This window comes from Empidonax traillii, unplaced genomic scaffold, assembly GCF_003031625.1.
Source record: "Empidonax traillii isolate 1590-97213 ecotype Southwest subspecies unplaced genomic scaffold, ASM303162v1 scaffold386:size1297806, whole genome shotgun sequence".
NCBI lineage: Eukaryota > Metazoa > Chordata > Aves > Passeriformes > Tyrannidae > Empidonax > Empidonax traillii.
The window spans coordinates 302,949-323,481 of NW_020955579.1; the positions used below are offsets into that span (position 1 = coordinate 302,949).

The 20,533-nt window shown below is 41.8% G+C and overlaps 1 protein-coding gene across 1 annotated transcript; it reads right to left on the reverse strand.

The window, feature by feature from the left end:
• Positions 1–6,240: 6,240 nt before the first annotated feature.
• Positions 6,241–20,137, reverse strand: FAM241A (family with sequence similarity 241 member A). Its single transcript, XM_027893321.1, has 2 exons — positions 20,023–20,137; positions 6,241–7,376 (listed from the first exon to the last, which is right to left on the reverse strand). The coding sequence occupies exons 1-2, from the start codon at positions 20,128–20,130 to the stop codon at positions 7,131–7,133; spliced, it is 354 nt and encodes a 117-aa protein (XP_027749122.1). The 5' UTR covers positions 20,131–20,137; the 3' UTR covers positions 6,241–7,130.
• Between the last annotated feature and the right edge of the window lie 396 nt (positions 20,138–20,533).

A 20,533-nucleotide genomic window follows, 5' to 3' on the forward strand; every position in this document is an offset into this window, starting at 1 on the left:
TCAGCACTACCACTACACTGGAAGCAAGTGCATTATACTTGGGAATAGCTACACTTTCTTTCCCCTCTACTTTCTGTATTACACAGTAATTTGAAGCTGAAAAATAAAGGTGGCAATCAGGAAGCTTTCAGAAACGATGGGGGAAGGCTAACATCAAAATGGATTTGTGCTACCAGTTTCAAGATTTAAGTGTAGGATATAAAAATGGACTGAATATTTTTTTTTCCCTTTAGCTCAGTTTCTGGAGTTCCTTGCAAAACACTGTCATTACAACACAACTGTCTCCCGGGAAACCGCAGCGAAGCTCTCCCGCACAAGTAACTATTAATCTCAAGCCTTAACTATAAACTCTACCTGCTTCTCAGCACAGAACCCCTCACACCCCACAGCTGGTGAAGCCCAGGTGACAAGACACTGCCAAATGCAGAGTCATAACACTAAATTGTCCAACAGTCCCATGACCACTGAGATATATCCATGGCAAGGAACAAACTCTCCCCAAAACATGTCTGGCTTTCTTTAAAAAAAAATAAAAAAAATCTAAGCTGATGCATCAGAACAAGAAAAAACAGAGACTGAAAGAAAGATAAAAAATACAGCAATTCTTATTACGTACCTGCTGAAGATCTTGAGGTAAGACTTTAACTAAGAGTCAAGTTTACTGATAACAAACAGAGCTCACACAAATACTCTTTTATCTCTCTAATCACAGATGGAATGAAGAAACTGGTATCAAAATGGAAAAAAAAATAACATTCAAACAGTTGCATGCCTTTGGTTCTCTTATCTACTTAGCATCAAAAATGGGCAGTAGACTCAAAACTTAATTATTTTTCCCTCTCTGCAACAGGAAGATTCACAGAGAGGCATAGAAATGTTTGTTCTGTCCAGAAAATTGCATAATCACACTTTTCCTAATCTTATTAGAATGAGGACATGACCCTGTGTAACAGAAGGCATTTCCACTCTTAGCAGGAAGTGAAGGAGAGTTATGTGAGTGCCCAGCTGTGTGGAGATGGGCAGAGTGAGTCTGCTCAGCAGCATAAAGTCCCAAGCTGAGAGGGCTGAAATGCCCAAGGAAATACATACAGAATCTAACAGCAAAGAAAATGCTGAAAACCTCCTTTAAGGCTTTGTGACACCAGCCAGGTAGCACTAAAGACACACCAGTCTCTCCCTGTGACCTGCCATTCCATATGCATGGGCTAGCTACAGCCCTACTGGTAACAGCTATTGACAATGAAGTGGCTTTCAAGAATTTTGGACTGATATTAACAACTTTTAGAAAGAACATGAATGAAAGAATGATATTAAACAATAACGAGGTAAAATATTCAAGATAAGGAATCAGTAAGCCAAAACACTTAAGAACTCAAATTTCTTTCAAGTCAAGAAGAGACTTCCTGTTACAGACCAGGATTTTGGTTGACTTAAGGGCTTTCCTTAATAATTCACTTCCTTCGTGAAGACTTCTTGTACCCAGGAAGTATGTTCCAGTTAGCTTAAGGAAGATAACTACATTAAAAAACAGATAATTAATTAGTAAACTAGGGCAGAAAAATGATCACTGTCCACCACCCACTCTGCACAGTATGCAAACCCATGTTTCTTGTATATCCATTACCCACACATCAGTTAGCAACTTTTTCCTCTAAAAGGAAGCCCTCATCAGTGTGCCAGTGACTAATTTGGCTCCCTTCTCACATATATTAATTAAAATCTCATCCAAACGCAGACTGGAAGATGAGCCCTTTTCCCTTGTAATGCTTTAAAATGCAATTAACACTAAATGGTACATATAAAATATGTCTACAGATGGGTTCCAGAAGCAGAACCATTTGCCGCAAGCAACATTCATTCCGAACACGAGGTGATGCACCAGGACAAGCCAAGAAACAATGGAGCTTAATTGAATTTCATTTAATGAACATAAAATCTATAGATAGTACTCTGTAACAGCTTTGTCTGAAACACTGTCTTACCAGATCTCTTGGACTGTGGTATATAACAGTCCTTCTCCCTCTGTGCCACTTGGACTCCAGATATTTCAACAGTGCCTGGGACTGGGCAAGATGTTTCCCTAGCACTCTGACAGCCTGCTGTACCCTGAGAGGGAGATGGTGCTCCTGAGACTGTAGCAAGAATAGCTCCTGTCATCAGAAGGGCTTTATCCAGTCACATCCCTCCTGCCACCTGAGAGAAGTGAGGCGTAGTTTTCAATAAATTGTTTGGAAAACACATATGTAGGCTGGGGGGGGGGGGNGTACAAGACTATAATCTGAAAAGACCACTAGCTTGCATATGCAAGTTAAAAAACGCTGTCCAATTCCCCTTTACCATTCTCATCCTCTTTGGCTCCTCTGTGTAAAACAGAGCTGATGAAAGCTCAGTTTTCTTCAGAGCATAGAAAAAAGAATACTGATGCTTTTATACACATTTGGAGATATTCTCAGAAGTAACTGAGGCATTGGCAGGAGTTAAGGGAAGTTAGAAGTCTACCTGCCTGTTTAAGCTTGAAACGACCCTAAGCCATAAACTGCTTGTCCCATCTACTCTCAAAATCCTGATGCCAACCTACTAACAGCTCCTTATCCCACACATTCACAATGCTCTCTTGGACCTTTGGTGACAGCACACTGAAGTTTGGTAACCATCATCTAAACCAGCAGATAAGCACTGCAAAAAATGAAGTGACTAACCAGCTTATGCATATTTTTAAAAAATCCTCTAACTTCTTCCCTTCTGTTGTTAAGCAGGCACGCAGTAAAACAAACAAAATACCCATCTGAAAATAGATTTTCTGTCTAGGTAGCTTTTAAGAAGATTGAATGATGAACAAGCCTGAACCCTTGGCAGAAGAGAGAGAGACTGTTCAAAGTGAACATCCCCAGAGAAGGTAAAATTACAGAGTGAAAGGAGGAACACATAAAGGGGATGAAGCTCTCAGTTCTGGCAGAAGGAAGAGGCTAAGAAATAAAGTCCCAAAACCTAGAGTAAAGCCCAGGATGGAAAGAATCAGAGACTGGTTTTGAATTTGCATGCACCCTATAAAAGGCCTGACCAAGATACTTCAACTGAAATAAAACTTGAAGGCTTGAATTTATTCAGGAATAACTCTTACTTCTGTTGTGCACATCCACCAATGAGAGTCTGAAGGACCAAAATACAACTTTGCTACTTTAAAAAACCTAAACTGCTTAACTCACTGTGCATCCTGAGCAACAGATACATTAAAGTATCTGTTGGATGTGGCAGAATGAGCACCCTTCTGACTTGCAGAACAAAGCAAAACCAGTAGTTAAAAGTAGATTTGTTTTAAACCATATACTGTTCTATGCATATTTAAAAAAAACCAGTGAAAATCCTCAAACCTTTCTGTGGCACACCTTTTGTCACTTCAAAGGATTCTTCACATCCCTGACTACATTTGGTTCCTTCAGAGGCTGCTCTAGATGCAAAATAGATATGCAGTGAATTAAAATCTGCTTTACAACGTAATGCTATCATTATTTATTAACATCTAGCTCTACTATTTATTTTTTTTTGGTTCAGCATAATTTGCTGCATACAACCATAGAAACCAGATGCAGTTTACTCAGCTCCTGCACTGCAGTTTTTTCTCCTCTAGCTGCAAGTTAACTGATTTCAGCAGTTATCTGAACACTGGCCCATTTCCTTTGGGCCTACCATGAAACTTTGAAAGCAGCCATGAAACCTTGAACAAATCACCATAAAGAATTCGCAGATTCATTGATGGCAATACTTTTTATTAGAAAGAGTAACAAAGTGCTTTCCAGAAGATTCACTTAATACAGAGTTTTTAAGAAATATGATTTTTCCTTTTTATGTGGACAGTTTTGATGTGATGGTTTTTCAGTGCAAACAGGGTTCTCCAAGATTCTCCTGCACGTGGAATTTCTTCTCTGTACACGGTAGTTCAAACATTTATCCATTTGGTAGGTGTGAAATAGTACTGAAGAGTCCATCCTTTAAAAATACCCCAGGTTGTGTAAAACGCTTTCAACGTCACACTGACCAACAGAAATTGCATCGTTTGTTGTTCAACACAGATTTAAGGGACATAATTCCTTCATGCAGTCCTACACACAGATGCATAAAGGTGCTTTCAGTTCTATCAAGAACAATAATATTTAACAGTATAAATAACATGAACGATTTTTACTATATAGACAACAGTGAAACTGACTTTTTTTTTTTTTTTTTTTTAATTAACCTTCTGCTTTTTAGCTAGGGACATCCTTTGAACACCTGGTGCTTCCTCTGCCTTGCAGCTACATCTGAATGGAATGAAGAACAAAAGGCAAGGACTGTTCACCCACTTCCCCTTCACTTTTGACAAACAATTATGGTCAGATTTTTGGACACATATTTCACTGCATTCCGTTTTGCACTCTTTATGTCTGAGTCTATCCCCTTTTCCTTAACCCCTCTTTCCTTCCCTGCAAATGAGAGGGAGATAGCACAGTAATAGCACAAAATTAGGACAGACAATTCAGTACAAATTCTTATATATGAGGGAATGTATGAACAGGAGAGGGGTATCTTCCATGCAATATATTATTTTTCTTTTTCCACTCTCAGTCAACCTAACACTATTAGGAGGGTTATTTTTTCAGGTTTTTAAAAATGAAAAACTTCCTTGAAGGACAAGACATAGCAAGTTACCCTTCAGAAAAATCACACAAGACATTCACTATACACAATCTCAGTCCAAAAGCTACCTTTCCCTTGAGTACATGTGTAACACGAACAGCGAACGACCAACTGAAATGAACTCATGAGTGCAACAGTCACAGTTATGCATATACTAAAAGGTTACACACATATAAACAACGTCCTCACTGAAGCTGTCGGTCACACTCACGATTCACTGTTCCCCCATTCCATATGTACAGAGCAAGATCACCACCCCAGGGAAATACCACATGCCATCTCACAGCAGAGCGTCTATACGCAAGAGTACTACTGCACCAAGACTATCACAGAGACACTTTTTCCTACAGGATGAAAAGAATTAGATGAGACCCTCTGAACAGTAACTGGATTGTGGGAAGAAAGAAAGAAGTATTTTTTTTTTCCCCCTTTTTAACGACTGGATGCTTTTGTAGCACAGCCCTTACAGAGGAGAAGAATACACATGAAACCACCATTCTAGCTATACAAATTACGCAGAGGTGTAAACAGATGTTCTGCTTCTAGGGGACCTGAAACAAACCCAAAGTTTACCCCTAAGCACTTTGGAGTACAGAGCTCCTGCCTCTGCGTTCAGCCTGTACTTGCTGTTTGCTTTGGGTCTTCCCGATGTGAACAACAAAACCCTTGCATCCAGAAACACCTTCTGTTGTCCAACATTTCCCTGCTACAAGTGTAACTATTTAACTAGCTGCCAACCTACACGGGTTGCCATCTTTAAAGGAACTGGGCCTTCATGTTTACTGCCCTAAATAACAATTATTTCCCGAACAGGAAAGTCCATAAGGACTGGGGCCAGAGGCCCTGGAAATAGAGCCTAGTAGTCAACGTGATCCATGCAGGCATAAAAGTGGCCTTGAGAATCCAGATGCAGGACTGGGACCATATAGAAACTTCCCCTAACTTCAAAAATCTCTGAATAAGACAGCATTTTCAACTAATTGATTGTTGATATCTAATTTTGCTGTTCTTTAGGAAAAAAGTCACTGCAAAAGTTTAAGTAATTTTCTGTAAATTTCACATGTCCTAATACATTAAGTAAATATGTAATTTCACTGGACCATAGATTAAATCAATTTAGCAATTCAAGTTTCTTAGTAAAAGTAATGTACGGCAATTATTAAATTGGTAGCCTATTTAGCAGTAGTAGTAGTAAAGCAGAAGTAGTAAAGATTTTGTTTCATTTTACCGTTTTTCTTCAAACTTGGAAATACTCAGTATACCCCTGGTGTGGCCCCTGGGGAGTCAGAGTGAATTTTGAACCTACTCTTGAATATATATTTACACCCTATTCCCCAATTTGTGTGGCCTGTGACATATAACTACAGATAGGCATTTTTTTTGTTGCCCAGTGTGGAAATGAAGCACTTAAGACTACTAAATAAAATGACCACCTGGTTTCGACAACATTCTCGCCCTGCATGAGGAAACAGATCTGGTTTGCTGACGCGAGCAAGGCTGTAGCTGATGTGGGCCCACACTGCAGAACCAGGGAAGCATTAAGAGATCTGGTCTGATATCTGGTTGTTCAGACACTTCACACACCGCCCAGAGGAAGCAGACAACATCCTAGCATTGCCGTCTGGAATGGCAACTCTCCAACACTGCAGCTGTAACTACCTACAAACTCCATGAATTATCCAAATATTTATCTTAAGAAGGAGGGCTGGGGGAAAGAGCAAGTACAAAAAATAAAGAAAGAAAAATAGCAGCAGGAGCTGAGTACATTTCAAAAAAAAAAACAAGGCAGAGCTGCATTTGACCACTTGGCCAATGTAGGACTGCAATTTCTTCTTAACAACAGCTGAAGCCTTGTGTGAAGTCACTAATATTAGTGTAAGAGCATTTTGCTGGTATAGCTTGTTTCCTGGGGGAAAGCATACTATAAACTATACAAACCAAAGAAGCTTTTGTGAATATTTGTCACTGTAGTTTGTTACTAAACCTCCCTTGTGCAGATTTAGCTTTTCAGCAAAACACTAACAAATTATGCAGATTCAGGGAACTAACAGCATATGAGCCCCCCCACACCCCCAACAGTGAAACAGGACACTCACATCGAGTGTCCTCTTAAAATCAGACAGGAAATTTTCACTATACAAAGCAAGAAGATGGGGATAGGGGAGGGGACAACAAAAAGCCAATCCCTGGGCTAAAACCCCAAGAGTACAGAAAACAGTACATTTGACACCATTATATTATAAACATCTCCTTTCCCCACCACTCCCCAAAGATGTAACAGGGCACTTCTGATTTGGCTTAAAATTCGTAATTTTAGTCTTCCTCAACTCAAATGCTGGAATTTCAGCAATTTGAAACGTTGCAGTTTGATATGCTGCTCATTTACTTAAAACACATAAATCCACTGCCATAGTGGCAGCGTAGAAATACATAATCTGAACAGTATCTATAAAATTTTACTGTTGCACATAAATAATGACAAGGCACAGAACAGCAACCAGTCCAAGAGCTTGTAGGCCAAGAAACCAGAGCATAACCCAGAAGAATATAATTATTACAGGTTCTACTATCCGTTCTCCAAAGTACATCCTTGTGAAGCCTATTCTGATAAGGCTTTTGTTTAGTTCGCCAAAGAGAGTCCCCATCTTTTTATAGTCATCTATTACAGGTTCTGTGGTGTGGTTCCTTTGCTCTTGCTGGACCTGTAAACAGAAGACAAAATAAGGAAACATGTTGTACAATCTTATTACTGTCATTATGAACAAGTCTCATCTATTTCTGTTTGAATGCATAAAACTCAGATACACATGCAATAAATTTATTCCTTAAATCAAGATACTGAACATGCTATGTAGCTTGTGATTTTGGCACAATGCTAACAATGTCACTTGTCCAAACCTGGGACACTAAAGTACTGCTACAAATATATGATAGCCTGTTTCCCCTCCAGACACCACTCCAGAGGGGTAAAGCTCTCCTGCAAGTCATACATCTTACCTGTCTGTGCAACCCGTCTGTGGTTTTCAGGACAAACAAAATGGAATGAGATGCCAGTAATGTCAGGGAGGGGATTTAGTTCAAGTAGATTTGTTATAAATTATTTCCAGAATATCTTCAGAACCACAAGAATGATAAAAAACAATTAAACATGAACTAAATGATACAAAACAATTAAACGTGAACTATTTCACACTGAAGCACAAGGGAACTGAAGGGCTACTATCACTGCTGAAAGAAAGGCGTGGGACTCAACCAGCAAGGTGACAAACATCTATCCCAATGTTGGCATAAGAAGCCACGCAAATCAAGCAAAGGAAGACGGACCCAAGGAGTGCACAGACGCAAAGAAGTGGTACAAAAAAGCAAAGGGGAGGGTGTTGTGGGTTTGCTGGACTTTTTGCGAAGTGAAAAATGGTGGAGCAAATGCATAGGAAGGCAGAAGCCCATCTTTAGATGAAGACGTCAAAGAGTTAAATATCACTTCAGAAAATGTTTCATAAGTTTCAACATGTAAACTGCAACTAGATAACAGGTTGAGATCTCTAATTTTCCAGTGTCCAGAGATCCTCTGCAGAAAACCTTATTGCTGTGTGTTTGGGTATGACAGGATGAACATGCTTTAAAGATGATGAACGTGAGTCTCCTAATGTTTCCACTAGGCAGCAGTGAAAGCACACGCAGCAGGTACTCATCAATATTTCAGTTGACCAATCAATGGGTCCTACAAATTGCCTGCAAACTTTATGTGCAATTAGCCTACTCCCAGATTCAAAGCAAACGTGTTCCCTCTTCAAGGATGAAAGCTATTCGGCATCCCTTGTTACGTGGCATGGCCTTAGTAGAGAAACAGAAATTCCCTCCCACAGGAGTGCCAGGCTCTCCATTAGAGAGCAAGTAACAAACTGAATTCCCATTCCCACAGAAGAACATCCAGCAAAGCCCAAAGGAAGGCAATATCATTTTTCTAGGCCAGATTTCAGGCCACGATGCAGAACCTGCCTGCTGAGTGAAGGTTGGGTAAAGCTCCACAGCTGCTACTGAAAAAAAGCCCCAACAAAACCCCAACAGTCCCTCAGCTGAGAGTGCCTGGATGTTTTTTTATTTTCTTATCCATGAGTCTCGCTTCAGTACAGAATCCCAGAAAGGGAGTGGTGCAGGAAGCCTAAATAGTAACATGTTCATAACTAATTCATAACTAACATGGTGTTCGCTCTTTCTGCGGTTCTACAGAAGAGCCTGAGTGTGGAGAACTGCAGGACTGGAGGTTATATACAGCCAGACACCCCCTTGTCTCCTTTCAGTCTGCTTCTCAAAACCCAGATCATTTTCTCCTACTTAATGGGTATGGAAACTCCAGTTTTCAGCATTTTGGCTTTAACTGTGCTTTATATAATTCAAACAAATGTTGACTCATTGTTAATTCCAGTGTTTCGTGATTAGTCTCTCCCGGAAAGGCAGAGCTTCTTGTGAGCTCCTGCAGACTAGGCAGGGCTGGGAACACAATGTTACTACTGGGACTCTCATCTCTCCATTCCCAAAAAGCACAGGGAGCCAAACACACTAAGTGGTATACTGATCACAACAACTAGAGAAAAGAGAAAGGATGTGCCAGGAAGAGAAAATACGTTTATTTGCTTCTTGCATGCAGAGACCAGAGGGAGCACATGCATGTGGGACGAGGGCAGAGTGGAGCAGCGTGCAACTCATGTCAAGTGGTGCAGAGATCACTTCTGAGAGAAACAAGTCTGCAGGAGGAATCACTACATTTTCTAGCAAACTAGCCAGTGAGAGGGAAAATGAACGCATCCCTTCCTTGCCTCTGGATTGTTAGTGGTACTAACAAATGGCAAGCCCAGTGCAGTGCTGGCCAGGAGGCCACCAGCAGGAACACGTCTGCAAGCTCCTCTGCAAGCTCCGTCTCACCGGGCCAAGCATGATTAACTATACGTGACCACGCTGACAACACCTCTCCTGGTACGGGGCAACTGTAGGACATGGGATTTCTCTTGCAGCCCCTCCCGCTTTGATAAGGTAACAGCAAGGAGTTGCACACAGTCTCTTAAGCAGGATACAGAGTAAATTCCACCTCACTTAGGCAGCCCAGGTCTTTCGGATTTTTTATTTACCTCACCCTCGCCTTCTCAAACAAGGCCAGATTCACAAATTCCTAAAGCGATTATGCAAAAGTAGCTTCCAGGTGCAGAGACTGACAAGTATGTCTTTAATTATGGAACAAGTGTCAAATTTTTCCAAATATTTTCATTAGCTTACAAAACCTTTCAAAATGATCATGGGGAAATTCTCAAGACTTCAAAGTCTGCTTCAGTTAATTCAGGCTGAGTACATCTTGCTTCAGGCAACTCAGCAAAAAGCAAGCGAAGCTGAAAACATGATCAGCCATGAAACACTGTTGGCATATTCTTCTTTACTATTGCATAATAATTTACATTCTGAGCAAATACCTTTCCTCTGAGGTGTAGTTAAAATAGAGCCATTAGGGCAAATACTCCAGATCACTAAAGATTGTTAAATAAGCTTAACATTGCAGTTAGAATTTTTCTCACTGATTTTCAGGGCAACAGTAAAATGGCACGCAATTCCATATATGTGCCAGTAGCTCTTAAACCGTAGCCACAGAACCAAATAAGTTTGTTGTTTTTTTTTTTTTTTCCAAAAGTACTTTCCTAAACGTTTTTAGAAATTGGCCCTGGTTAGCAAACAAGCAGTTCCCAGCTGACTCTTAATTTTTACAGAACTATTTTCACAGGACTATTCTGATACTAAATCTTCCTGAATCAGCCTGAAGCCAGACAGGCAGTACCATAACAGAAAAAACTGCTGAGAGAAAAATGCACCCATTCTGAGCACCTGCACCCCCCCTGCCCCTACAAAACAGAGCTTCCTCATTTAAAAGCACAAGAAGTTTCTGTTTCAAAGTTGATAGTTTTAAAAATCAACAACCTGGCCTTTGCTTAATAACTTTTAAGAATCATTTGTGTGAGGGAATTTCTTTGCCTGCAACTAGCCCCAGAGAAATCATGCTTTCCAGGCCTTCCCAGCAGCTCTGCTCCCCATAGCTAACCTGTGCTTTGCAGGGGACACCCCCAGACTTCATCTGCCACAACGCAGGAGGAAATGTAGGAGACAGACACTTCAACTGCACTAGTTTGTTTGCCTTTCCTCACTCTTTCAAATACAGGAACAACGAAGAAATGCAAAGAGACTGGGGAGCAGAAGCACATAGATGGACATAGATTAATGCATGCCCAGAGTATCTCCTGAAAAGAGGCACAGCAGTACTGTCTCCCCAACTTCTCTCTCTTCCTTCCTCCAACTGGCTGAAAGACACTCACCACATACACCCAGATGGTATTATTCCTGAAGGATAAAGGAGAATGGGGCTTTCCTGAGCGAATAAATCTAAATCAGAATGTATTGCGCTGATTGCATTTGTTTCCTAACCTAATGTTTCTTATCAAATTACTGTAATGAATTACTTCTTACCGTAATTTAAATAAATTTTACATCAAAGTGATTTTATTTTAGACTTACTGGGATCACCTAGTCTGAATCCACCCTCTGCCAGCTTGATGTCATTCCCCCTTGTCCTATCCCTACGTGCCCTTGTAAAAAGTCCCTCTCAAAATCTGTTGTAGGCTCCTTTAAGTACTGCAAGGTGCTGTAAGGTCTCCCTGGAGCTTTCTCTTCTCCAGGTTGAACAGCCCCAGCTCTCTCAGCCTGTCTTCACAGAAGAGGTGCTCCAGCCCTCTAAGCGTCTTCATGGTCCTTCTCTGGACTCACTCCAGCAGGTCCATGTCTTTCCTGTGCTGGGGGCTCCAGAGCTCGACGCAGTACTCCATACTCGAATTTGGTTTCTATTTTTTTTTTTTTACTTTACTTAAAAACAGAGTTATCATATGGAACAGAAGGGGAAGAATCTGATCTGCCCCACTGCTCAGCACACACAATATCCTTTGCAAGCCTGCTGGCACACGAAGGTGCCCATCAAGCAGCCCATTTCCTCTTGTCTTTTCAGATGTCCGGTATTATGAAATTTCCCTCTGTATTTGAAATGGCGCATTTTCATCTGCAAAGCCATTGTCTGGTGTCTTCCACTGCTTACTGGCAGAAAGTCAGAACTTGAAGGTCCAAACTCCAAAAAACTTTTACACGGGAACTCGGTAACTACATTTTCCCAGCTGTTATGGTCAAATGGCTTAGGGGCTTTGATACTTTAGGGAGAGCCATAATGTGCCCTCTCAGATTTGATGCAGGATGCCATAAAATCACCTTTTTTTCAGAATGAAACTCTACAAGGATGTCAGAGAGGAGATACTAAGACCAACTTCTGTCTGCTTCCAGCACGGCTGATGCTCCTATGTCCCTGAAATGCTTCTGAAAAAAATTCCCCTCTTAACTGAACGTTTTCCTTGACTACTTTAAAACTATAGAGAAGGTAAAGTCAGCTCATCCTACTGAACCTAACCAACATCCGGTTGTGGCTTTACCAGTTCTGTTTGCCACCAACACAACACACAAAATCCCCTGTGTTCTAACCACTAACTAGCCTTGCTTATGGCAAACTTCCACCACATTCATTCAAACTCACTGCTTCCTAAATTCAGGAAAGCACATGGTATGTCACGAGCAGAGGCCACTTCACACCAGTCTGGCAGGAGGATCCTTTTCTTGCTTACTCCCTTCCTATCAAGGGGTGTTTTGACCATGCAGAGACACATGAGATCCCACTGGAACATCTGTCCCCTGGAAAGAAGCCATCTTTGCAACGAGTCATATGCTACTTGGTGGGAGAGAAGGATAAAGTTAGGCACTGAACTTCTCACAATGGCATAAGACTAATGCCTGTCTGCATCTCCTAAGTGTAATGTAGCCAGTGCAAGGTCTTTTCCTCTCAAATTGCTCACAGTTCCTGCCTCAGATAATTTGCAGATCACACCAAGTCTGCCAGGCTCTTGCAGGATGCAGAACACAAATGAATCTGAAGGGGACAAGAGCTTCACCTGGGAAGTTATTTTCCTGTGGATAGTCAAAAAGAGCAGGGAAGCCCAGATTTAGCATTTATTTTTTTTCTGCTGGGAGGACTGAACAGCTGTAAAGTAACCACAAGAAGTCTCAGTCCTGTAACCTCCCCACTGCACTAGCCATCAGGGAGAACAGGTATAGTTATAGTCTTTTGGGTATTTCATCTGATGAAGCAGCACCTTGGTCCACAGTTTTCCACACTCAGCCTAAGGATCTTGTTTAGTTTGGGATTTCTGTGTGTGTGTGGAAAAAAAAAAACACAAGTAACTGATTTGAGCGAAATAATTGGATAAAGTTCAACTGCCTTTGTTTTGTGGGAGGAAGCAGATGAATATAAGAAACCCGCACCACTTGAAGATTCAGGATATTTTGTTAGGAAAAGAAAATAAAAATCCATTCAACTACTCTCAAGGTATAAGATCTATAAAAACCAAACCAAATAGCATTCTTCTATTTTTCATGACTTATGAATTGAAGAAACCTCAACAGTCTTCTCTTGCTCAGACAACTTGAAAAATTCCCACCCCACACTCAACAATAGCACCAGGCTGAGTACAAGTCCATCATTCTCTCTTTTCTTGCATCAACTGCCTGAAAGAGGATTGACAAATGTGAACTCCAATAACGGAGGAGAAATGTCCAATGGACTGGGAAAATAACTACTCTCCATGTAATAACGTATTATTTTACAGTCAAAAAAGTGCTGCTGGGCAAAGAAGGTAGAGAGAGAGGACACAAAGGTATATACAATATCCATCTTCCAACACAAAAAAGCAGCAGCATCTTCAAATTGTTTGACGTGCCTCAGATCACAATTCTTCCAATGTACAGTTATAAAAGAAAGAAAAAAGAATGGCACATTTAAGATACTTATTTCCACATTAGATATAAAAGAAACCCCTTTTGAGTTTTGTAGTAAAAGTGTTTAACAACATCTAAATGAAACGTTAAGAAAAAACTGCGATAAAGAAAACACGGGGATATCAAATTTACATACACATTTCACCTTTTTTTTCCAAGTAAAAAGCTTTCTCTGCAGGATTTAACTGCTCACTATCTATTTTACTCCAGCTGTGGCTATTTTTACTCCAGGGAACAGGTGGTGTGTCTGCTAGCTGAAGCCCACAGACACTTGAATGTCAAAAAAGCCAGCGAGATACAACTTAAAGAACATGCTATCTTACTGAAAAATACTCCTATATTTTTGAAAGGCGGGACATTAATGTTCAGAAGCAAGTGCTTCACAGAGTCATCTGTTTTTAGAGGATGCAAACTAAAACTGAAAACACTTTAGGACCAATCTTGAGAAAAATACAAGAAGAAAGTGAGCAGATGACAGAAACCAGGATGGAAGAAACCACAAACTCCCTCCCCTCCAAAATAAGAGACCAAGTTCTGCTGGGTGCAGATGGGGATACCCACCAGCCAACACACAGCTACAAGTATTTGATAGTTGAATAACCAGCCATTTTAGTCCTGGAGGAACGAATCACTCAGTACTAAAATCTTGCTGGTACTCAGCCACCTGACTGTCCAGTGTACTGCCTTGCACAGGCTTTGGAGAGTTGCTGTGAACAGCAAATTCCCAGGTCATGGCCTCCTCTTTCTCCAAACCGCAGCCTCACCCCATCACAGTGCACTGGCAGCCTCACCCCATCACAGTGCACTGGCACAAAACCCTGCCCACGCACTGGTTGGGTGGGTGCAGGCTTTCTGCCTCCTACTCCTCCACATATGCAAAAGAGACAGCTTCGTTACTAGTAACACCTGGCACGTGATCAGGATTTCACCCTGCTTTCCTTCACTTAAATGATATCTTATGTTTAATTAAAAGAAAGTGAAATTTCCCCCAGAAGGGTAAATAATTTTATTGGAAAAGTTTCTAATTTTCCTCCTCTTTCACTACAGCACGAAAAAAACTGGTATCCCTTTATATCCTTTGCTAGCATAAAACTAACAATTAGTATTTAACCTTGGAAATGTAAGCAGTAAAAAGATCTTGATATTCAGCCAACAGACTATTAAGACAACAAAATTAATTTCAACTGTCTGGAGGAAAAAAACAACAAACAAGGTTCATTTCTCTGGGCTAATTTTAATCTGATATTTAAGTATGAAAAGATTAATAGATTAGGAAATGAGAAAAAAACACAAGACAGTAAACCCCCTAAATTTAACTTGTTCCTCTGAGAAAAAGAAGCAAATGCAAGAAGAATAGCAAAAAGTCTTTATACCAAAGGCACTTTACGGCAGCTACCAGTAAAAGTGACATACTTAGAACAAGCTTAAATAAAAAGATTCCAAACCAAAGACTGGGTCAGCGTTCATTTTGCAGTAAGAATCTAGACATCATTTATAAAACTGAGTCAAGATGTTTCTATAGAAACAAGCAATAACATAAGAAAAGCAACAGCACTGGATTCCCTTTAGTCAGCTCTTACAGCAACTCAAGTTTAGAATCAACAGTTGCTGGAACAAACTTCAAAATACTAGGAGAGATTTTGTGCATAGGAGATGAAAAGGCTTTTCCAGATACTTAACTTGTGCATGGGTGGAACAGAGATGGCTTCAAGAGGAACAGAGGCTTCTCTTGATAAACACAAAAATAAGTGTTGGGAGTTCCATAATTTTGGGATTAAATTTCCCCACTAATACAGCACCAGCTAAGAAAGTGTAAAGACAGGAACCTAGCACAGGAGGGTCGCGGGAGAGAAAACCTGCCTGTCTCCATGTTAAGATCTACTATCTCTCTTCTCCATTTTAGGATGCTGTTTATAATCCTCCTTATAAATTCTACTACTGTCCCTGTAACTCGATCCCATCCATGCTGCAATTTTACATAGAGATTAGATCAAATGCAATATCTAATTTGTCTTTTCCTTATACCTGCAACACTTAATTTCCATAGGATTTTGTTTATTAGGGTTCCCCCACTAAAACTGGTCAGCTTGACCCAGCAAAAGGCTTGCAACCCTGTACGTTCAGCATGGTTTCAATGCACTGGTTTGCTAAAATGAAGCAGCTGACAATTTTGCCTTTTAAAGAAAGGATTTCTATTTGCTTCTATCTCCAGAATACTTTTTTCTTTCAGAAAGTGGGATCTTCATTCAAGCAGAGCACATTATCCTACTTACTGTAGGCGCTTACAGTTATGTTTGAAAAGCTGGATTTTTTTTTTTCCTTCAAATGCTGTCAAGCCTCAGAAAACCCACTAATGCTTTTTAGAAAGTTAGTATCACCTACTATTTTGTAGATATGAACCTCTGCAGCAGAGTTAAATTATTTGTAGAGCCTGAACAAATTTGGGATTAAGCCTTCCCTGTCAGGTATGACTATTTTCGGAAAAAAATCTCAAATAGCAAGCAGGAAAAAACCTTCAATTTTCAGATTATCTCACTATAGAATAAATCTGTAATAGGTTTCTAGCCTTAGGCATCACAGTTTCCACATATACAAGTGCACTTCAAAGTGCACTCGGCCACTGCTGATTTATGACAAACTATACCATTCTGGGCAACACAGAATACATCCATTCTACATTCTGATGAACAATTAAGCATTTACACAAGGGATACCACAAGTCTGTTGATATTATCCTCTAGTTCTGTTTCTGCTCATTCTTCCCATGTTGGAGAAATACTACTGATACTGGAAACTTATACAAAAAGTTCAGGACTTGGACTTGACTAGGACACCCAAACCTCCTCAACACTAATTCTCAACAGGAAACACCCAAGCCCTTTTGTAATAGCACCCCTAAATCTGATGTCATCTATTAGAAGACAAAATACTCCATTTACAGAGATAAAACACTGTTAATACTAATAATAAAACATACCAAAGGGTTACAAACTCAGGTTAATGAAGAGGTGATCGTCTAAACAAATTTAATATGCTTTCAAATACGTGTATCACATACTAACTCTGCGCTTAGGCATTTTCCAGAAGCATTGGGTTTAGACGTTAACAGCACTCTGGATTCTATGTATCCAAACCCAGCGTGAGGTGGAGATCCCAGCCTCACTGAACCACCTGAGGATTTTGCCATTGCCTTCAGCTTCGATTAATGAGAAACTAAATCCCATTACTGCCCAGACAGTTCTCAGTACAGAAGGAAGCCACAGCTGCCACAGCTTTCAGGAACTCTGCCGTGACACAGTTTGGCTTCAAAGTGCCTACGGACAAAGCAAGTGCTCTGTCTGCCGATAACACCACCTCATGCCCTGCAAGGCATGTACGGCACGTGCAGGGAACACAAATGCAGGAGTTTTGCATCACCTTTTATTATTACAACACACTCACACTTTTCTATTCTTATTTCATGGTTTAATTTATAGGTGTTGATGAGATTTAGACTGCACTAATGTGACAGTGGCTAACCTATTTTAGAAAGTGGGTTAGGGAAAGAGATTTGATCCTTATCTGTAGTGATGTTGAGAATACAGGACAATGTGTGTGCCCGACTAATAACCATCAAGAGGTAGGAAAAAACTCTGAACTTGCAGGGCGAAACAGCAACCTGCTCCCAGAGCCTCAGGAACAGCTAAATCTTTTGGTGCTTTCATGTACCACTTGTGAAGCCCAGCAGTGCAATAAAGGAGAGATGGAACAAACTATCCAGGTTCTGCAGCGCTTTGAAGACTACAGTAAGTGTAATTATTTTCATCTTTGCATGCAAACCTACAAAGGATATTAATCAAATTATCATCCAGTTCAGCTCTCAAATCTAATCATTGAAGTAATTCTAGTCTATTCCAATAATGAATTCCAAAGGCTACATATAAAACTTAGTTACGTATCCTCCTATATTTTTAAAAATGTGTTTGTCACTAATTTCATTAAGCATGTCCTTGCTGACACAATAATAAGCTTCAATAAAAAATTAAAGCCAGAGGGTTTGGCATTAAATAAGTAGACATTTCCTACAGAGTACTCTCTCTTAAAAAACATTATAGGGTGTATACATTATTATTTAGGTCCTGCTTGTCAGGAAGGTACTCTTTTAGCATTATGCTACAAGGTATGATCTTACACTAACTGAGCTTATTTTGGAGGAAATGGGAACACCAAATCATACCCAGGTTCGCAGCCCCAGATCCTCACCTAAAAAATCCTCTCAAATAAGGCCAAAGGATTTGCTCCTCACGCAGGCTCCACTTCACCCCAGCTGAAGTAAAAATTCACCATCAGAGAAGATTTTGACTCCTTTCTTTTGCACCGCACGTACCACTAAGGTGGCGCACGCATTTACACTTCAAGAGAGAATGTGAAACAGGAAAACATGAGCTGAGGACCAGAGTCTGTTAACAGTGCAAACACACTCAGCAAACACAGCGACAGTGCTGGGCCTCCACGAGGTACTCTAGTAAGGACTCAGCCTGGAAACAGGATTCCTGCCTGCTGGAACAGCAGTGTTCGGCAACAGCCTCTCCACGAGAGCAAAAAGGGCGGGGGAACTGATTATTTTGAGAGAGACATGGACACATTCACGAAAGCAAAAGAAGTACAGCACGTGACAGGCCTTGGTGACACAGGAGCCCTCCAAGTCAAGCTATGTGTCGGTTCTTCTCTGGAACAAGAGAATCTGGGACCTTCTGTCTAAGTCTGCAGCAAGTGTATGTACCACCAACTCCTCACCTAGCTTTGGTCTTCCCACATATAAAAATAAAATATTCGTATTTATTTATCAAATTATGATTATTTTTTTACTGCTATTTCATACAACATTCACATTTTCTACACATATTAAATAAAGGCAACTCATATTCCTTATTTCTAAATCTAGTTTATTATTTGCCCAGCTGCTGACACCTCAGTATGCAGAAAAACTACTCCATGCTACAACAGCGAGACGTTTCCAGTAAACAGGAAGGATTTTTTTCCTGCTTCCTTGAGGTCTATCTGCCTTGATATCCTATCGTTATGCCCCAAATTGTCAGAAAGGGCCAGGATCACTATCCGTGTCTGAGAAAAGCCAAAAGAGAGTGTCTCAATCATGTGTGACTGTGTCCAACCAAGAGGTACCTTTGCAAACTTCATTTCAAAATGTGTTTAGGGAACGTCGGAAGGCAGTTCTTCAGCATGCACCATCCCCTAGAAACACCACCACACCAGTCACTAAGAAGCAATGGTAACTTGCAAGGGAGCAACCTCCTTAGTAAAGAGCTACAACCAGTTTGAGAGCAAGAAGAGATGAGATGTTCTGATGCAACTTTTTAACCTCTCTTTCCAGGGAAGACAGCAACAAGAACCAGCAAGTATTCCCTTCTCTCCTCCTGCAATATCCTGCAAGAGGGCTTAAGGACACAGACAGGGGAACTGCTGAGCCTCTCCTGGTGAATCTGACTTTACGCTAAATTCAGGGATGTGCCCTGCTCTGCGCAAATATTCCAGAGAAAGGGACAAGAAGATGCACTGACTTACGTAAATGGTGACCCAGTGAATTCTCAAGTACCAGCATATTTCAGAGTGGCCCACTTCTAGAGGTAATGTCTGGCAAGCACTACCAGACGCTTCCAAATACTAAGCTATTTTATCTGTGAAAGGGCTCGCTCATGGTTAAGTGGAAAGCATCTTACAAGAATCTTCAACAAAGAACGTTCTTCTTTTCTTTAAACGAAACATCAGTAAAGGTGCATTTAGAGCACTGCCTTTGTCTAAACACCGGGACGATGCTGTCTGCAAAACAAAGGGTGCATGGAAACCCAGTTTACAGTTAACAATAGGGGAAACGGTCCTTTCATTCCCTAAGCAAAAAATCCACTTCCGTGCAATAAAGGCATAAATCCTGAAGACAGACAAAAACAAGCAAACAAACAAACAAAAACCCCCAAACAAACAAAGAGTTGGTGGTTTTCTCCAATTACAACATATCAAATTTCCGAAGCAATAAAGAGACTAAAAGCTTCAAATATTCAAGTGAAGAAACACAAGACCTGAACTACTGGAGAATTCCGGGGATGGCAAGAGCACCCCGGTTATTTCCAGCGAGATACACGTGGATGCCGTGCAGGCACCATCTGCTCCCACCTTCTCCCGGCCGAACTAAGCGTCCCGGAGGGAAGGAGGAGGATCAGGCGGGCCCACCGCGGGGGGATCCTCCAGCACCACGCGTGGGCAGCCCCCACGCAGCTCGGCTGCGTTGCATAAGCCCCGCCGCAATGGAGCGTTACCCGGGAGCGATTCACCCGGGTGGGCTGCGCCGGGAACGCCACTACAGAGGAACCAAGAGGTGTTTTGCGGGGTTCCCGCCGCCCGGGGAGCCGCGGGCCGCCCTCCCAGCCCCCTCGCCCGGCTGACACCCACCTGCTCCTCCGGGCGCCGCCGGTGCCGGGCGGCCGCCGGTGCCGCCCCCGCTTCCCGCTCGCATTCCCCGGGCGGTGGCGGCGGCAGCAGCTCCGCCGCCGAGCCCATGGCTCCTCCGGCCGAGCACACGCCGCGCTCCCGCCGCTGCCGCTGCCGGGGCGGGACGGGCCCGTCACGGGGCGCGGGGAGCGGCGGGAGGCGGCGCCGTGGGGAGTGAGGGGCGGCCCCTCTGGCACGGGAGTCGGGGCCGGGGGGGGGACGGGGCGGGGAAGGTCCTGCTGCCGGGTCCCGCCTAGGACCGGAGAGCCGCTTGCCCCTAGTTCAAGCTAAAAAAAAAAAAAACAAACAACCAACCAAACAACCCTACCGAGACCTAAACCCCCACTTTCGCAAGCTTTTGTTAAAACCAGGAAGCGCCAGGTGTTAATAAAGCGTTAATTTTAGCACCACTCCCTCCTGCTGGCGTGTCCCCGGGGAGGAACGGCTGCCTCTCGGCAGGGTGAGATGTGGC

Bases quoted from the DNA above. Each gene is read 5' to 3' on its own strand.
- FAM241A (XM_027893321.1), bottom strand. From the start codon at position 20,130: ATGGGCTCGGCGGCGGAGCTGCTGCCGCCGCCACCGCCCGGGGAATGC. The intron at 7,377-20,022 runs GTGGGTGTCAGC...TTCTGTTTACAG, and splicing joins GGCGGCGCCCGGAGGAGCAG to GTCCAGCAAGAGCAAAGGAA.